The following is a 13517-nucleotide window of genomic DNA, read 5'->3' as shown; positions in this document are numbered from 1 at the left end:
CATACTCGTATATCTGTAATACAAGCTGAGTCGAGTCATTGTATAGAAAACCATTTTATTATTAGTACAAGCTATTATAGTTTTCATGAGGTCGGATTTACAGTTATTTCCTGTTTTTACTGTCTAATTTGGTATACGGGTATATTTCTCTCACTTTTCCTTGGTAAAATTAGAATGTATTTTAAGCAACTACTTGTAGTTCACTAGCCTAAGAAACCAGGAATGATATGCGCATTTCGAAAGCATTGTTAACTAAACTTTGCTTCCGATTTGTATAAAAACCCTTTCTTTAAAATTTGGTCAATGTCTCCGTTGTTGCGAGACTATTTGTCCGTACTTTAGTAACAAACACCAATGCTTTTTATAGGGGGTATAATCGTCTCGTGCTCACAACACTCCATCGACAGCAAAAATGTATGAATGGCTAGACTTTAAAAGTAATCGTTTTATAATCCGCCCATTTTATTACCTTTTAATTGTATTTATAATTAATCACTTTCAGTGTTTTATTTTTTATTAATGTTTTGCTACTTTGATCAGCTAAGCATTACTGCTGAACGCCTACCAAAGCGTTGGCTTGAGAAAACTTCTACTGAAGTTTTAAGTTATATGAGAATTTTATATAAATATGTGCGAATAGACAAATGTAGGTACTATATTTATACACAAACTATTGCTTACATCTTTATATGGTCATATCAAATGAAAAATCAAATTTGCTATTTTAATTTTAATCGCTGCATGCACGCGATTTTTAAGTGTTGTTCTAAAGACACACACTCATACCAATACATACTATATCTATTCTTATATATCTAATACTCCGCACAACACTTTGCAGTGAGCACTCCAGTAAAATGAATTGTTTGTGTTTTTGTAGCCGTCCGCCCGCCCTCAAGCTATTTACAAGGCGGAGTGGAACAGTCAAGCTAAGTCAAGTCTTTTGAATTATAGCAGCCTTGAGCTCGTTAGAAGAGTTCTTAGCTTTTGTGATAAACCTTTGCTTTGGCCAATATGAATTTATGTAGTGGTGGAAAAAATCTGTGGCAGGTTGAATTATACCGTTGGCTCGTTTTGGTGTATTAATAGTGGCTTTCGTCAGCTCATGGGTTATACATGTTTGTATATATACATATACGATTAATTATAAGCATATAGTATAATTGTATAAATTAATAGTTTATACCAAAGCTGATTGCAGAAAAGGTAGCTTATGCATTTCTGTAGATTTGTTATCTTTTAAAATCTTTACTATTCGGTAGTTTTCTATAATTCTTACTGGCCTATATTTGCTTTAACCTCAATACCCATGGTCTAAGTACAATTTTGAATTTAGTATGAGAATAGGAGGGGAGTATGCAAAGTACTCTAGATATAATTACTATACTACAGTAATATAATGAAAAGATGGTGCGACTTTCAGGTCTAAAGTCGAATCGTGCAAGGCACATATCAATATTTACAAAAATTTTAGATATATCGAACTGAGGATTTTCCACGTTCTTTTCTTTCGCCCTATTTGTTAAGCCGGTAGAGAATCACCGTCACAGGTGCAATTTTTATAGCATAAAAAGCCCTTCACGGCATTTCAACTCCTGGACGACCTTAGCATTGTCCCCCGTCGTCGTTAAGTTGGCGTGGTAGGTGTAAGTTAAGTCAACCCTTCTTTGCGTTGGTCGGCTCTGAACGTATAGCCTCATAAGGGCGTGCATCAACCCTCTCCTGGCTACGTGGAACCCTATTAGCAAGAACAAAATCAAAATAACACGAACTCTGACGAAAAGGTGGCGAGCGGTAATGAAGAGAGGAGTGGATATCTGGCGACTGAGCGTTATGTAAAGCGGGTCTTGCAATATACAAGTGCGAGATAAGAAAGGCTAAGAGGACTTCATAGGAAAAACATACCATCGCAGCTGCAGCAGGCTGGTAGGATGTCATGCAACTGGTTGGTATCTATCTATGCGAACTGCATAAGACTGGGGACCTGCAGACGAGTCAGAGTTACGTTCATGCCGAAGGCTGGTAAAGCCTCCCACGTTACGTCTAAGGAATTCAGGCCCATCAGCCTCTCATTCTTCCTACTAAAAACTCAGGAGAGACTAATGGTCTGATAAGGAGGCGTATTCCCAGGGACCATTTATCATTAGCTCATTATGCTTATTGTAAAGGTAGGTCAGTGAATACTGCCCTGCATCCTAACGTGTCATGGCTTAAGGAAGCCATTAGGGTTAAAGAATTCGCTGTTCGGAACCTTCCTTAATATTGAGGGAGCTTTCAAAAACGTCCTGTTGAAAACAGTCGAAACTGTTCTGGATGGTTCTGGGGTTGAGTCAAATTTCAAACACCTAATTTGTAGTCTTCTGTGCGACACGGAATAAGGCACGTGCTCGGAAACTTAGTAGGAGAACCCCCAAGATATAGTTCTCTCTCCTCTTCTTTGGATCCTGTTTGTTAACGATCTGCTTAAAACACTTGAGGATCGTGGCTGCTGGGTGAACCGTCTATGCAGAAGATTCAGCAATTATCGTCAAAGGAAAGTTCCTGAGTACCGTGTACGAGTTGACGCAAAGGTATCTTAGCGTCGTAACAAATTGGGCAGTCTGAAATGGTCTCGCCATCAACCCAAATAAAACCGAGATGGTTTTATTTACTACAAGATTCAAGATCCTGGTGGCACCGCTGCCTCAAATGAGTGGCAGCCGTCTTCAACCGGCGGATACATTGAAATATTTAGAGCTCATTCTGAAAAGAAAGCTTTAATGCAAGCCGAATTTTGAAGAGAGAGCAGAAAAGGCATCAAACGTAATTATCAAAAATATAAATTGCATTCCCATGAAATCAAAAAATCAGCGAATTCACAATGCGCTACCACCTTTGAAGCGAGGAAGGAATTTTCATGTGACGAGAAATGTGAATTATAATGCAGCAAATACGTATAAATTTTATTGTTTAAAGTACCGAGGTGGAAAAATCGAAAATTGGTCTTTAATTGACAAAAGGTGTGTATAAGTTAATTAACATTTAATATTTGCAAGGCTTTATTGCTGGAGAGCGTGTTGAAAAAATTGCACATGAGCATGAAAAAACAGTTAATCAGTCAACATGTGAGTAAAAATACAATCAAAGTGATCGAGCGCAGCTGCAGAGCAAATTATGCAGATTAATTTACGATTCAAAAAGACACATGCATTCATATATATATATATGTGTGTATAAGTGCATTTGTATGTGTGTGTAAAAACCATACGAAAAAGCATTAAAATGCAGAAAAATGTGTGAAATTATGAGTGAAATCAGAATTTTTATAACACGCAAATGGCTTTTAAAAATAAATACTCGTATATTTAATATATACACAGTTATATAATAATATATTTTCCGAAAAAATCCCAATTAACCAACAATAATTGATAGTACAACTGAATGCACTTGTTCGCGCAAATCCACACACTCGATGTAAGCACACATGTGCATGTAGTAGTGAGACGTGTAAAAAGCAGCGCACACACACACATAAGTGCCCCCAAATAAGTGTTGTGGTAAATGAAAGTTAATTGGTGACATAAAACGTCAATGTATCACAGTTGACAGTTGCAATGCAATATTTTCAATAATATATACCGTTACTACTGTTGCTACTTACTTATTTATTTATTGATTGTAGCTGTTGTCACAACAGTGCTACACACACATACATACATACATGTAAATGGGCATGAGGCTTATATATCAATCATGTTGCGGTTGTGTTGTTGAAATTATCCTTAATAAACTATAGCTTATTATTATCACTATTATTGTTATTGTTGTCATTGGTTACTTCTGCCCACAGTTGATGTTGTTGTTGTTGTGCGCTTGTGGCGGATATGTGAATGCTTTTACATTTTATTCATCCTGTCATTGTTTGGTAAATATGCTTAATCAATTGATTAATGAGCCATGACGCGTGTGTGGTGAAAAAAATCAAGCAAATACACATGTGTATACACTGACGTGTGTGTGTGTAATTATATATACACATTTGTACTTAAATATTTGTACATGCCCTTCAGTGAGGTAATAAATTTGTCAGGGAATATAAAAGTAAAAAAGTTGAGATTTTTATGAAAATGTTGTTAGAGGAGCATTAGACTTACACCTGATCAAATTTAACCCGAACTACTCCTTATAAACTGTGTGTTCAAATCGAAACGCAATATTTTATTTCCTTATATTGTTATATCCTTTTTTTAAGTCTCTGTAAAGTTTGATTTCTAATTCAATCTATTTTAATGTGTTTGGCTGCTGTTTGTTTAAGACGCGAAAGGTTTGTCTAGCGATTTTCATCGTGGGAAAAATTATCAAAGAGTTTGTTTGAAATTTTGTGTTTTCATCATCACAACACGTTGAAAATGTTACAGAAGTGTTTTTGGGAGTCTACTTTATCATGAACGCGAGAATTTGAGCGGCACAAAGCACTCAGTGAAGGCCGTCAAGTCATCGAAAACTTGCCTCCTCCGAGTTGCCGAACCACCTCAGTTTATGACGATAACTGTGAAAAAGTTAAACTAGTAGTGATTGAAAGTGATCGAGTTGACATCAGAAAGTTAGCAAAAGATTTTAACATCTCTTATGAATCGTTTCAATACATTTTGGTTAGTAGCTTGGATATGGAGTGTGTCAATGCTAGACACGTACTTGATTTTTGCGTAGAAACGACGACGTGTAGAGGTCACGAAAGAGATGCTTGACAACATAGCTTTTAGAGTCCTAAAATCCGTAATTTCTGGTGACGAGTCGTGGGTTTACGACTATGATGAAACAGTCAAAAAAACTAGCGAATGGTGCTCCAAAATAGTCGAAAACGAAAAATCATGACAAGGTCGGTCAGAATTCTTAGCGATGGTCGTCGTTTTTTTTTTCCTTTTTCTTTTATTAATGTGATTTAGTTCACCACGTTCTTTCGTTACATAAAGTCAACCGGTTAGTAAGAAATACTGTTTGGCAATTTTTTTACTTGAAGCAACTCGTCGTAAACGACCGGATTTGTGCCCTGAAAGTTCATGGATTTTTCGCCATGCTCGAGCAAGATGTTGACTGGCTTTTTGGCTAAACACGAAACGAGTGTCGTTGCTCAGCCATCGTGTTTACCAAATTTGGCTGCCTGTGACATTTCTCTGTTTTCGTGAGTCCATTAACGTCATTAAAAGTGCTTCGTTAAAGGCACTGAAAGTCATCCCATGGATAATTGTGTATTGACTCAAAGGAGATAATCAAGAATGGTATTATAATACCTCAAAATGGTTTTTTGTCAGTCCGGGTCAAATTTGATATATCTTTTAGATATTCTAGCTCTGAAAATATTAGTTTGACGGTACCAACTGACGGTGACAGAGGCAGAGGTAGCCACTGGGGGTTGGAAAACTGTTAGCGGCAGAAAAAAATTTAACTTCTCGTGCTTCAATATATATATATGTATATGTATGTATGTATCTTTAATATTAAAGTTAATGTTATTTATACTGATTCGACCGATTACTACAGCATCACATACATATCTTCATAATAAAATCCCATTGAAAAATGTCTAATTTTTACATCCACATTGTAATAAAGCCAAACCTACATTCTCCTGGGTCATTAGTGATTATTTGCTCATTGCGCTCTGGTACTGAGTGCAGATATGTCATATGTAAAGTTATGACATTAAAAGGTGATTACAAACGCAGTAATTCACATAAATACACAGCGCAGTGATTTGTTTGCTTCTGTGTACAAATGTATATATGTATGTGTTGGTGCACGCGTGAAATATTTATTCGAAAAATGTTTAAACTGCAATTGCAATGTAATTGCGACTAATTTGGCGCTCAACATGTCACACGACACTACATGTATACACACATATACATATATACAAGAATAACAACACAGAAATGCGATTGTGTAGCTAATGTTGCAACAATATAAAATTGTGCAGCACAAATATTGCCCGCTAACGTTAGCCGCACTGACAGTAATATGAGTGTGCCTAAATTACGAGTTGTTCTTATAACAATAACAACAATAAACTTAACAGTACAATAAAAGTAATAGAGACAACGGCAAAATGTACTTCTAACGAGGCAACAAGTGTCCAAAGACATGTTATATGCGTAATTCGAGGCCACAAGCCTGTTCATATGAACGTTGTGACATACACATCTACAATGACATATACATACATAAATGTTAGTTTGCTTGCATGAAGTGCTTTGAAGGAAAATGTCGAGATATTTAGGTGAATATACTGAATAGTAAGGGGCTTCATATGTGATTTTAAGATGAATGCGCTCGACGTTAAAAGATCGATCCTTATAGCGATCCCAGTTCGGACCGCTTAGAATGTCCATTGCGCTACCTAAAACTTCTATAAAGTTGATCACAAATACCCTCTATAAATCGGCAAATTACTTTGAGTTTATACAAAATTTGTAAGAAGTGGAAGGAAGCTCCTTGATGCTAACTTCCCGAGCAATACGTCCTCTGAGAGGGTATCTTTTGGAATGCTGTAAGAGTATATCCGAGCCTTTGTCGACTTTCTGGATGAACGGCACTTGGCTTCTGCGATCAATTCATTCAAACCGGGACCGGATGGCATCATACCATCGCAGCTGCAGCAGGCTGTTAAGATGTCATGCAACTGGTTGGCACCTATCTATGCGAACTGCATAATACTGGGATAAATTCTGGGGACCTGGAGACGAGTTAGAGTTATGTTCGAAGGCTGATAAAGGCTCCCACGTTACGACCAAAAACTTCAGACCCATCAGCCAATTTAAAATTTGTGGAGACGGCTAATGTCTGTTTTGGCTATGTCTCTTGGTATGAATGCCGAGATGTTTCAACCTCAGTCTTGTAACTGGATAATAGAGGAGGAAGTGTCTGGAAGTATCCACATAATTCTTTCATTCAACTTTGATAATTTGCAGCCGACAAGATTGTTGATAAGTAGTTCAGTAGATCCCTTGCGTTCTCTAGGCTAGGAGCATCTCACGTTCGTAAAGAAACTGGTCAGCAACCCGAGATCCCTATGTTCTGAGCGAGCGGGGCAAGGGTGCCTGATGGAGAGCTCCTTATAAAAAATATTATATTAATATATGAAATATTATAGATAAGACTCTAACTAACTTACAGTAGATAAGCTAGCGAGTGCTCAATTTCTCGTCGGCAACTTTAACGGTTATTATTGAAATTTGCATAAATGTGCTCAGAAGTTTGTCTAATGTTGTTTTTATTGTATTGTAATTAAGAGTATTTTATTCATGATGTGTGTTATTGCTGTTATTGTCCAGATTAGTGTTATGTTAGCCACTTCAGGCGCAACAATGACGACTTCATTGGTCATTATTTGCAATTAAAACAACTAGCGACACTTTGTTATGGCCAAGTAACGGCAAAGTGGGTTGGAAGTGTGAAAACTTCTAACGAACGAAATACAGTGGAAAATATTGCAAAACAAATTGTTATAAAAATAATTTAGCATTAGCCTTACAAATAACATAGGATGGAAATCAAAAGTGCTGGTTTGGTTGGAGAAATGTTTATAACAGCAGTTTGAAGGTCTCGGAAATATTATTAAACATTTATAATAATTTTTTTTAAATGTAAAAAAATATTTTAAATTTAGATCGGAAGAGCACAGTTCCGATCTAATAATATTTTAAGTAGAAAATATTTTAATTAGAAATTAAAATTTATATTTTTGCTTAATAATTTTTTAATTTTTGCAAATATAATATTTTGGTTTAGTTATGCCACAGTACAGTTAAAAATAAAAAAAATATTCACCAAAAATATCAAAAGCAAAAATGCATGGGAATATGTGTTTCTATTATTTTCGCTAATTTTCTGCTGCGACATGGCCAATCACGGCCGTCCCACGCTCACCAATTCAAGGCGACAATAATATGCAGCGCCACTTTGATGGCTTTGAAGCAAAAATAATAAAAATTGTGCATGACAAATTTGTTGTAGGAGTTCCACTGCAGTTCGAGCTGCGCTGGCGAGTTATTACTGCTATATACTCGCTTGTATGTGACACACTTAAATGTACAAGCCGGTAAGCTTGCTCTTGTTCAAGTCAGCGCAATTAACTGCATCATTAGAGCTATCGAATTTGACGCTTAATACCACACTTTGACATTATTATTTTTGAATGGCCCAATGCATGGGTTGTTAGGCAGATAGCAGAGGCTTAAGCTGAAATTAATTTAAGGGGGATGGTGATTTAAAAAACTCATAGCTTATGTTGGAATCTTGAGCAGAGTAGGTATGTCGAAGGAGGACATTGGTGACGTCTGACCTAATCAAATCAAGTAATCACTGAAGTAAATGCCACTTGTAAGATATTTATTGGACCTTTAAAGGGATTTCTCAGGGAATATGAACAATAATTGAGAACCTTTGTAACTATAACTTAAATATAATAGAAATATTTTCGTAATATATTTTTAAAATTTCTGGAAATTTAGAAGTAAAGTCCTCTCTCGACAAACAAAGACCAAACTCTACAAGTCACTCATCATCCCCGTACTTCTATATGGTGCAGAGGCGCTACGAGTTTTCAAGAGAAATGTTCTGCGGAAGATTGATGGTCTTTTGCGCATTAGAAACGGCGAATATCGCATTCGGTGGAACGATGAGCTGTATGAGATTTACGAGGACATTGACATAGTTTAGCGAACTAAGAGACAGCGGCTACGCTGGCAAGGTCATATAGTCGAAAGGATGAAAATAATCCAGCTCTGAGAGTATTCGACGCAGTACCCGCTGGGGGAAGTTTGGACTGTAAGGTGGATGCATTTGAACCTCCCAACTATGCTTCTGGAACTTCTGAATAGCAATGTTTGTGGCCTGACGTTATCTTGGTGGAACACAATTCCTTTCCTGCGGGCCCAAGCTACCCACTTTTTGGTTAGTGCTTCCTTCACACAGTCCATATGTTATCAGTGCAAGGCCAAATAAGGAGTTAGGCATCTAGAATGAGCACAGAAAATCATTCTGACCGACGATCGAGGCATGTAAACAGTTTTTACCAACGCACCGCGGTTCCTTCACGGCAGTTTTCGCTTGATGATGTCGTACGTGAGCCACTTTCCATCTTAAGTAATAATGCTCTCTAGAAATTGACCGATTATGTTGCGATGCAGCAGCTTTTCTTGAATGGAAATTCGGTCTATGAGCTTTTTTGAGGTAGCTCGGCGTTTCAAATCTCGGTTAATCTTTCACATCAAAGTTACAATCAAAATTTGGACTCACAGAACTTCTTAAGCTATTCACATCTTCAGCCATCTCGCTTGCGTTTTCTGCTTGATAGAAGAAAATCTCTAAAGATTGACGAATCTGCGCTTTGTTGGTCGCTATCTTTAATGTGCGCTCAATCAATACTGAGCCAAGCAATTAAAAAATTATCTTGAGCACAACGTCTTATCTTTTCGTATAGACCATATAGCGTAACTTGATCGCATTTCGTATATAACGCGATAAACAGGTTACTAAAAACAGCTACTAGAAGAGAATGGAATGTTTTCTAGGCTAGAACAACAAAAGTTGACCGATAGGGATTGCAAACGACGGTATATTTTTTCCCGCTCTTTTGACATTTCCCTTCTGTAAAGTTTGCCATTTCATCATGGAAAGATATACGTTCCAACAACGATTCAAAATTATTAAAATTTATTACCGAAGTCAGTGGCCTTAACTTTAAGAGCCTTTACGTTATCATATATACATAGCTACGCCTCTGTGCTTCGCAAATTATTTGTGTAACTTTGAACCCTGCGGTTTTCTAGCCTGTACACCGGTTATTTAATTAAACTATACTTTAGTGCTTAAAATATTCCATCTACTGACAGTTTCGAAAGAATATTTGCTTATTTTTTGTACCTAAAAGCATTCGATGCGCTTAATTTTGTCCGCCATAATACTTCATGGCCACAACGGACCATTTAGCTATTGATAATTTTCAATACATGCAACAAAGCCGCAATTACTTTTTGACATGACTAAAAAAAAATGTGAATACAACTCACAATTTGACAAATTTCCAGCAATTTAAAACAATTTCGTCTTTTCTATTGCCTCTATTGCCTTGCAATAAATTTTTATGCACATGTTGACATTTTAATTGAGCAATAATTACATCATTACCAATAAATATTTAAATATATATATTAAAAGAGCATGAAATAGCGCTGGCAAAAATGTGAAGGGGTATTTGCCACCCACACTGGCGCAACGAATGCCACAGGCGCGCATTAGCTTTGCGTTGTGAGCATGATGAATGGACTTCCCAAACCATAAGACCGCAATGAGTTATGGCTTTCGGTTTTTTCGTATAATTTTTCAAATTTGAATACACAAAAAAGCGGAGCATAATGTAATTAAAGCGGCATTGAGCCGTGCAGTGCCGCGATTTCTGCACTAAAATGACAATAAACCTAGTTAAATATTTAAAACGCACGATTTTCCAACGGTTGCATGCCGCAAGAGCATTTATGAGGCTTTTATTATTACATCAAAGTGCCGTTAATGTAACGAAATGAGAACAAAATTGCCTTTTACCTCAAATATTCGTGACTTAATTTGACAGCATTCAATGGAAATTAGAAGAAAAATATAAAAAACAACGCTAAATAAAAGCTAATAAATATAACATAGAAAAAATAGAAGCTTAATGTTCCCTCTAAATGGCTAAGCGCCAGCTCGAATTCCAAACGCAAACACGAAATTCTTTTGTAACTTGAAATACATTCATAAATATACAGCTTATTTAAGTTGTTTTTGTGCCTCGATATTCATAATTCAGGCAGTATTCATCAGTTCATCAGCGCTTTTATTGCTGTTTGCATTCCCGCTTGGCTGGCATGCGCGCCGCACCAATTAACGACTCATTCAGCGGCCGCAGCGATGCGCAGCGCGTTGCTCGTGTTAATTTCATTTCCATTATTAGCACATAACTGCGATGCCATATGCCGTTCGTATGTATGTGTGTGTGTGTTTATGTGATATCATCTCTCAGCTGAATAATTGACTCACTGGTTGGCTGCTTGCATTGCTCGCATTTTACAAAGCTTCATATGTGTATGTATGTATGTGTGTATGCCTCACGCCTCAGCTCACTAATTTTCACGCTGCTACATATTCACTTTAATTGAATTATAAAAAGGCGCCTACCTGTTGACGAGTTTGTCGTTTAAGTCTTTCGTTTTATGGCTTAATTAACTCACATTGCCATTGTTTGTATGCTTGTGTGTGTATATAATATGAAATAAAGTTTAAAGTGTAATTGTGACTCACCTTCTACACCTTAGAACTATGACCATTACAATAGCACCTATAAGAGCTGATATGATTGAAACTATGATTAAGGTGAACGCCCAACCCAGTTCGCCGGCGTGATCTGCAAATAAAGTAATTGCAAAATAGCGGTTAATTAATTCCGGCAAGAGTTTATTTAATTTCAAGTGAAAAGTAATTACAATATTTGAAATTTTTTGTGGTAATTGGTAGCTATTGTATTAAATAAACTGATGAAACTGTAAAAAAATTATATATTATATTATTTTATGTTCTTGCAACATGTTGCTATAAAGTATAATATCAAAACTATCACCGCCTTTAAAGGTTTAGAATGAAGAGACAAGTGGAAATCCGATTGACTGTCTGTCTGTCTGTTTTTTCGTCCGTCCGTGCTAGCTGTAACTTGAGTAAAATCATGTATCTTGATGAAACTTGGAACACATGTTCCTTAAGAAAAATTAAAGCGATGGCGTGGTTGGGAATAATCGGATCACTGCCACGCCTTCAAAACGCCATTAAAGCAAAACCTATAAAGTAAAACATTATTCAAACCCAACAAAAATAGTTCAAGCCAACTGCTCTAGGTACACAATATTTGGATCCCACATAAAAATTTTCGAACTTCCAAGTGACTTTATACCGCATATATCGTGCATCATGTGAGTTATTCTAATTAAAACAAGAAAACATGTTAACTTCGGCTGCACCGAAGCTGATATACCCTTCACAGGTGCATTTCTTTTAATAACTATGTGTTCAGTTTATATGGAAGCTATATGCTATATTTATCCGATCTGAACAACTTTTTCGGAGGCAATATTATTACCAGCAGTAATCCATGCCAAATTTCGTGAAGATACCACGTCAAATGTGAAAGTTTTCCATACAAGCCCTTGATGCTGATCGCTCGGTTTGTATGGCAGCTATATGCTATAGTTAACCGATCTGAACAATTTCTTCGGAGATTACTTTGTTGCTTTAGAAAATAATCTGTACCAAATTTCGTGAATATATCTTGCTAAATGCAAAAGTTTTCCATACAAGAACTTCCTTCCGATCGTACAGTTTGTATGGCAGCTATATGCTATAGTTAACCGATCTGAACATTTTCTTCGGATACTACATTGTTGCCTTAGAAAATAACCTGTTTCAACTTTCGTGAAGATACCACGTCAAATGTGAAAGCATTCCATACAAGAACTTGATTCCGATCGTTCAGTTTGTATGGCAGCTATATGTTACAGTGGTCCGATATCGGCCGTTCCGACAAATGAGCAGCTTCTTAAAGAGAAAAAGACGTTTGTAAAATTTCAAAACGATATCTTAAAAACTGAGGGTCTAGTTCGTATATATACAGACAGACGGACGGACAGACGGAGATGGCTAAATCGACTCAGCTCAACATACTGATCATTTATATATATACTTTATAGGGTCTCCGACGCCTCCTTCTGGGGGTTACAAACTTCGCGACAAACTTAATATACCCTGTTCAAGAAGGAGACTTAACTGGAAGAAAATAAATTAATTGATATTCTTCTTGACCAAAAATTGCAAATTATTTCGGAACTCAATAATTGCCACTTCCGTCTTTGTAATGTAATTTTAATCATTTAAACTAACAAATCCTGTAAATTTAGCCAAAAGTATTATAGTAAATAGACAGAAGCTTAAAACCGAGCAGCTCATTAGTAGGCAAATTAGTTAAAAAAGTCTGTGAAATCCGACAATAAAGCTGTCTTGATTTGTCGTTTCCCACTGACCAGATAAATAATTTATGCGGCAACAAAATATGCATCCGTTTTAATGGCATAAAATAGTAACCAAATGTCCGACAGCAACAAATGCGAAGAGAAAGGAAGACGCCTATAGCTGACACTCTGGTCAGCTATTCGGTCTCCCAAGAGCTAAGAATGAATACACTAATTTGCACACAAAGAAAATTCATTGCTGCATCAGAACGATTTGCTTTGGGGTTTCTTCGCTCTTCGCAAAAAATTTCACTGATTTAACGAGAGTTTATTTGTTTATTCGCAAAATGAACATAGCTGTATAATGTTTCTTGTAAAGTACCACGCCCACTTGCTTCCGTCTTCCAACATTTGTTGCTTCATCAGCCATATATATTTGCAGTATAATTTCGTTTCAGCTCCTATAATTTCGTTTCAGCTCCTATAATTTCTTATATTATTATC

The 13517-nt window shown here is 36.6% G+C and overlaps 1 protein-coding gene across 2 annotated transcripts in view; it reads right to left on the bottom strand.

Annotated features, from left to right (window-relative positions):
- LOC120778986 overlaps positions 1 to 13517 on the bottom strand; it is a 255094-nt gene that overhangs the window by 26877 nt on the left and 214700 nt on the right. For both annotated transcript variants that reach the window (XM_040111084.1, XM_040111085.1), the window contains exon 3: positions 11320 to 11422. In XM_040111084.1, coding sequence (XP_039967018.1) covers positions 11320 to 11422 — 103 coding nt within the window. The remainder of the gene's footprint in view (positions 1 to 11319; positions 11423 to 13517) is intronic.

This window comes from Bactrocera tryoni, chromosome 5, assembly GCF_016617805.1.
Source record: "Bactrocera tryoni isolate S06 chromosome 5, CSIRO_BtryS06_freeze2, whole genome shotgun sequence".
NCBI classification, from domain to species: domain Eukaryota; kingdom Metazoa; phylum Arthropoda; class Insecta; order Diptera; family Tephritidae; genus Bactrocera; species Bactrocera tryoni.
Note: the sequence above shows the minus strand (reverse complement) of the source record. Positions and strands in the feature narration are given on the sequence as shown.